Here is a 7,068-nt window from a genome sequence, read left to right as displayed (position 1 = left end):
TTATTAATAAATTGAAATGAGCAAACGAGTGAGTGAGTGAGTAAATGTGAAAATAAATAAAATTTTTTTTTTTTTTTAAAGAGAAACTAAAAGAGGGTGTGGGAGGGGAGGAAAAGCTCAAAAGCAGAATAAAATTTAAATTTAAATGAAATTTGCATATTTTAAAAAAAATAAAAAAATGGAAGAAGAAGAGAAAGAGAGAAGAAAAAAAAATTTTCCTTTTTTTTTTTATTTTTATTGGAATTATTTTCCATTAAAAATAAATGAGAGGAAAATTCGTATCCATTGATTATTATTAAAAAAAATAAAAATAAATCACAATAAATTGTTGTTGTATAAAAAGGGCGGGGATATAAAGCTAAGAGAGAGAGAGAGGGGGGGGGGAAATATTTGAGGGTGTAAGAAAATGTGCGTGAGAGAAAGAGAGAGAGAGAGAGAGAGAGAAAGGGATGGATTATAACATGCAAGCCAAAAATGAGTGACCTTTTTTTCTCTTTTTATTTATTTATTTATTTTAATTCTTTAAAAATAAATAAATAAATAAATAATATTTCCATAAAAGTAATAAAACATTTTTTTTAAAAATAAATAAATAATAATAATAATAATAATAATAAATAATAAAATTAATTAAAGTATTAAACTTTTAACAAAAGAATTTTTTTTTTTTTTACTTTTTGAACACACCCAAAAAAAAAAAAAAAACGAAACCTTTACCCATCTACCCCTCACCATCACCTTCTCCTCAGGTCTCCCTTCCGGTCAAAATATTATTAAAAAAAAAAATTAATTAATTAAATTAATTAATAATTTGAAAGGATATAAAAAGTTAATTAAAGTGTAATTTTAAGTTAATTCAATTACAATTGAAATTACTTTGCATATGTACACCATTACCACCACCACCACCGCCACCCTTTGACCAGACGACATTTGATGGATTAAAATATTTATTTGTCACGTGACACGAAGAGTAAGATTATAAAGCGAATTAAATAATAATAATAATAATACGTGTTAAATTTAAATAACATGAGTTGAGTGTGACGATAATCGCGTGACTATCGAACGAATATTATTGATTAATAATTTTTTTTTCTTTTGCAATAAAATGATAAATAATTTTTAATAATAAATAAATAAATAAATAAACGATAGAACTCGGTAATATTTATCCAGTCGTTCTCGATAGATATCGAATTTCCAGACGGGAAATTTTTTTTGTAAATAAAATGGGGAGAGAAATACGTATGACGTAAAATAGATGATAATAAAAAAATTATTATTATTATTATTATTAAAATTATTACAGTATTATAAACATTCAACCGTATAAAACGTTTTCAAATAAAAAAAAAACATTAATAGTTTTCGATCGTTTAATGTTAAAAAAAAATTTGTCAAAATCGGGAGTCTACAAGGTATACAACAAATATGGAATGGAAAAGGTTTTTGGACGAAATCCCGAGTCTCACCATTCGCAACAACAACAACAACAGCAACCGAAACAAACAACAATAAAAAAAAACAATCATTATTATTACGACCTTATATAATAAAAATAAGAGAAGAAGATACCGATTGGTGGGTTTTTGACGTTGGCGAATCCAGTCAAAATGACATCGAAATATACGAGAGAGAAATGCATGGAGGCATAGTAACAAACAACGTACCTTCAAGGCGAAAACGTCGCCAAAATTATTCTGTATATAGGCGATTACTTGCTATTGTTAAATCAACATGGACTGGAGTTAAAACAGCTTTGGGTAGTAGTAGTAGTAGTGGTACAAAAAACAAAAACAATTATTATTATTATTAATATTTTTGTTTTTTTTGTTAAACAGATTTAGATTTTGAAGAATCAGAAAGTCCACCCAGGTATAGACCTGATAGTTTAAAATCACTTTGTCAAGCAACAAAATTTTCAGAATCGGAAATAAAAAGAATATATAGAGGATTCAAAGCAGAATGTCCTACAGGAGTAGTGAGAGAGGAAACATTCAAAGGGATTTATTCCCAGTTTTTCCCTCAGGGGGGTAAGTTTTTATTCATAAAAACATAAACAAAAAAACTTGCCAAAAGTTTCCAAAACAATAAAAAAAGAAGGGAGGAGGGGGAGTAGAAATAAGTGCCAGCAGAAGACGCGTAACATATTGACTTAATTTATTTAAAAAAAAAAACAAAAGATTTAATAAATATTTATTAATCGTTTTGTTGTTAATAAATAACCGAAAACATTTTTTTTTTTATTGTTTAACTTATCGTCTAAAAAAAAAAAATTAATTTATCATAAATGATTGATTATGTCTTCTTTGGATTGACAAAAAAGAGGGAGGGGGAGGGATAAATGATGAAGAAAAGTTTTTAGAAAAGGTTTTTCTTTTTTCTTTTTCTTAAAAAAATGAACCTCATTAATAAAAAAAGTCCTTAATCAGATGTTAAAAAAATTGCAATAAAGAAAGAATAATTGCGTAGATGAAAAAAAAAAAAAGATGGCCGATAATAAAATGAAAAATTTTTTTTATTTTTTTTTCAAAAGTTAATTTTTTATAGTTTAAATTATTATTATTATTATTATTTTTTTAAAATGTACTCTTTCCTCCTCCCCCTCAACCCCCAAAAAAAGTTTTGTTTTCCTTTCATTGAATTTTATTTGATTTTTTAAAAAAAATTTTATTTTAACTGTTTCATTAACTCAAAAAAATAAAAAATTTTCCTTTTTTTTCCCTTTCTTTTATTTTTCATCTTCTGCTTTTCAATAAACAAAAACAAACTTTTTTTTCCCCTTATTTGTTTTATGGTTATCATTATTATTATTATTATTATTATTATTTTCATTAAATACGTTATTTTTATTTTTTTTTTAATAAAGATTAAAAATTTTGTAAACAACCTTTTTTTTATCATTTAATTCCAAAAAAAAAGTTTTATTACCTTTTTTCCTTTTTTTCCTTTCCTTTTTTTCCTTTTTCAAACAAAAAGAAAAAAGTTTTCCTTTTTTCTTTTTTTGGTAAATTAAAAATTTATTTATATAAAAAAATTGAGTTTTGAATTTTACCAGATTATATATATATATATAAATAAATTTTATCTAACTCTTATTATTTCTTTTCATTCTCTCACTCTTTCTCTCTCTCTCTCTTTCACTCTCACTCTCTCTCTCTTTTCATCTTTTCAAAACGTTATCACAAAAATTTCAATTCTATACTCCCCGCCTCCCCTCCTCCCCGAAAAAAAAATTTAAATAAACTAAATAAATAATAATTAAACAATTTTAATATTTTTCCTTTTTCTATACAACAACATTATTATTATTATTATTAAATAAACTTTTTGTTTTGTTGTCCAAAACTAATTAAAACACCCACAAACACAACAAAAACACAAAAACATAACAAAAAGTTTTCATTATGTTAGAAAAATTAAAAAAATTTTATAAATGAAAGAAGAAAAGAAAATTGTCCGAACACAAAACAAACAAACAATTTATTTCTTTACATTTGTTGTTTTACTCACGTATATATTTTAGTAATAATAATAATAAAACTTATTAAATCGTCATCATCATCATCATCATCATCATTATCATCGTGAAAGAAAATAAATTAATTAATTAATATTTGATTTAATTACAGCAAATGCGAGTCAATATGCTCACTACGTGTTTAGCACGCTCGATAGAAATCGAAGTGGAATTTTAAGTTTTGAGGTAAATTATTATTATTATTATTATCATCATTATTATTATTTTTTATAGCGTTATTAACTCTATAAAAAAAATATAGCTAACGAGAAAAATTATAGATGTTTTTTTTTTTTTTTTTGTAAAATTTTATCGTAAAACTTTTCTTTTTTATTATTATAATAAGAGTTCGTTTGTTCGTTAACGTCATTATTATTATTATTATTATTATTATTATTATTATTATTATTATTGTAAGCATTAATTAAATTTATAAACTTTGTAATTATTCGGGGTAGGGGTTGGGGGAAGAAATAAAATAAAATAAAAGTTAATAAAATGTTTTTTTTAAAAAAAAAAGAGGAAAACAAACGAGATTGTTTGTTGTTGTTTTTAAATTTATATTAAAAAAAAGTATATATAACCGATCGTCGAATGTTCTAGAATTTCGTTTTTTTTATGTAAAATTAAAAAAAAAAAAGTAGGAAGAAAATTTTAAATTTATAAACTTTTTTTTTTTTTTTTTTTTTTTCTTTCTTTCCTTTGCATCAATAAATTAATTCAACTCTCAAATTTTCAAATCCGGTTAAAAAAAAGCTTTCCAAAGTTATATTTTATGAAAAAAAAAAAAAACGGAGGGGAGGGAGGAGGAAGGGAACGAGAAGAGGGAAAGGGGGGGTTCGGAAAATCCTCCCGGAAAAATGTTTTTAACCGTTTTACACGTAAAACGTAAAATAAAATAAAATAAAAAGGTAAAAAAAAATTTCTTTTTTTTTCCTTTCCTGTCTTCCGTTTCCGCTTTTAACCGTCTGTTAAATAATTTTTTTTTTTCTCAAGCTAAACATTATTATTATTATTATTATCATTATTATTAATATTACTTTTTAATAATTTTTATGTTTTCCTTAAGATTTTTACTTATTTTCCCTCCCCCCTTACTTTTTTTTCCTTTTTTTTACTCGCATTAATGCTTTTTATCATTATTATTATTTCTTCTGCTTTCGAAATAAATAATAATAATAATAATAATGATAATAATAATTAAAATTATTTGCCGAAAATAAAAATAAATTACGGGATACATAAATTATTTTATTTTTAAATTGAAATTCCAATAAAAAATAAATAAATAAAATTTTCACCTGATTATGACGTAATCGTTACCAATCGTTTCCGGTTTTTTTGTGTTTTGAAAAAGGAAAAATGAAAATTCGCGACATTTTGAATCAACGCCTTTTTTGTGTTAAAAAAAAAATAATAATAATAAAATTTAATAATAACGGGGACGAATATAAAAATAAATAAAAAAAAATAAAAATGGCGTCGCACGATTAAACTCTCGAATTATTCTAATAATAATAATAATAATAATTTTTTTTATTTTAATAATTTTCGAGGCGGTTTTTATTAAATCAAAACCGCCTCGAAAATTACAACTTTTGTAACTTAATTAAAACGTGACGACGATGATTTTATAATTATCATTATTATTATTATTATTTAATTTATTTAATTTACAATTTAAAAAACGAAAAAAAAAGAGTCAAAATTTTCATTATTTATTTATAAACATTTTCATTTATTTCCGTTAGATTTATAATAAATATTATTATTATTAGCGAAGGGACCATCATCAGTCAGAGTTTGATAAATATTATCTTAAGGTTCACACTTCATTGATTTTTTTTTTCTCGATTTTCCCCTCCCTTCTCTCCTCTTTTCCCTTTCCCTAACCCCCTCCATTAAGAAGTTACAAATTAAAAAAATAGAAAGAGTAAATGATGATGATGATTCTTTGTTAAAAGTACATTCTCGAAAGTTTTTCCTTTCCAATTAAAAAAAAATAACAAACGATAATAATAATAATAATAATAATTTTGTTTTAAGGATTTCGTTACCGGCCTTTCCATACTTTCACGTGGCACACTAGAAGAAAAATTAAAATGGACGTTTTCGTTATACGATATAAACGGAGATGGATGCATAACAAAGGAAGAAATGACGGATATAATAACGGCCATTTATGATCTTATGGGAAAACACATTGAACCCATTGACGAAGCGACGCTCAAAGGAAAAGTTGATAAAATATTTAATGTAAATAAATTATCATTATTATTATCATTGTTATTATTAATTATTACGTAGTTAATTAATTCATTAATTTATTTAATTATCGTACTAGAAAATGGATATTAATCAAGATGGAGTTGTTACGATCGAAGAATTTTTAGATTGTTGTACAGCAGACGACGATATTTCTGCTTCGATGGAAGTTTTTGATTTTTCTTTTTGACGTCATCAAAACATTAAATTTTCCTTTTTTTTTTTTTTTTTTAATTTGTCGGTCCGATCCAAATTTCAAATTTTTAAAAATGTTTTCATTTCGTAAAATTTTTTATATTTTTTTATAATACGTTTTGTAAAAAATTTTAATCACGTGATGTTAACACAAAGGTAAATTTTTTTTGGGCGCGTAATTTAAATAATAATTTTTTTGTTTTCTAAACATTTTTCAATTCGATGTATCGAAATAAATAATAATAATAATAATAACAAATACAACGACGGTAAACAAATTTTAATTATTATTGTCATCATCATCATACCTTTTAACATTTAAAAAAAAAAACATCTAATAATAATAATGATAATAATACATATCTTTAGTATGTAATTAATGTTTTAAATGTGTTTTATTTGTGTTACCACTACTACTACTACTACTACTACCCTTTTATTAAATGTCATATTTTAAAAAAAAAATTATCAACGATGTTATATGGAAATATTACCCCCCAACCCCCACGTTCCTAATAATAATAATAATAACCGTAACTTATTAGAATTTTTCTTTTTATTTTTTGTTTTGCTGCGTGAAAATTTTAAAAAAATATCAAATTTAAGTACAAAAAAAAGAAAAAAAATTTATTTGTTTAATTATTATTATCATTCGCGCTGATTCAATTGTGACGACATGAAACAAAACAATTTTTTTTTTTTAAATACCGAAAACACACCATCATATACTAATATATTATTAAAATATAATAATTGTGTATTTAATTGTGCCATAAATTATACAATATATATATATAAATAAATATATATATCGAAGCTTTTCGAGAAAAAAAAAATCGAAAAAAAAAAAAATTATCTTTGTTGAACAAACTTTATAGTTTATGTAAAGAAAAAAATAAATAAATAAATATATTAAATTTATTATTATTAAATAATTGTTAAATGTTAATAAAATAATATTTTACTGCTAATAAAACATTTTATTTTATTTTATTTAAATAAAAATTATTAAAATCATTCCTTTCCATAATTATTTATAACTAAATAATTTCGTGGGGAATTTAAATATATTTAAAATAATAATA

General features: G+C 23.1%; 2 protein-coding genes across 2 annotated transcripts in view; one reads left to right on the top strand and one right to left on the bottom strand.

The window, feature by feature from the left end:
* Positions 1–1,642: 1,642 nt before the first annotated feature.
* Phum_PHUM239680 (Calsenilin, putative) lies at positions 1,643–5,978 on the top strand (the record flags this gene model as incomplete). Its single annotated transcript, XM_002426126.1, has 5 exons — positions 1,643–1,784; positions 1,845–2,036; positions 3,636–3,709; positions 5,570–5,779; positions 5,868–5,978. 5 exons carry the CDS (start codon positions 1,643–1,645, stop codon positions 5,976–5,978), a joined length of 729 nt encoding a protein of 242 aa, XP_002426171.1.
* Positions 5,979–7,013: 1,035 nt separating this feature from the next.
* The window catches only part of Phum_PHUM239570 (Nuclear receptor-binding factor, putative), a gene marked incomplete at both ends in the record, with an annotated part of 2,294 nt that continues 2,239 nt past the window's right edge, over positions 7,014–7,068 (bottom strand). Inside the window, one exon of the mRNA XM_002426125.1 lies at positions 7,014–7,023. Coding sequence (XP_002426170.1) covers positions 7,014–7,023 — 10 coding nt within the window. The remainder of the gene's footprint in view (positions 7,024–7,068) is intronic.

Source organism: Pediculus humanus, genomic scaffold, assembly GCF_000006295.1.
Source record: "Pediculus humanus corporis 1103172107610 genomic scaffold, whole genome shotgun sequence".
Classification (NCBI taxonomy): Eukaryota; Metazoa; Arthropoda; class Insecta; order Psocodea; family Pediculidae; genus Pediculus; species Pediculus humanus.
The sequence above is the reverse complement of the archived record's forward strand: the minus strand, read 5'-3'. Positions and strand labels throughout refer to the sequence as shown.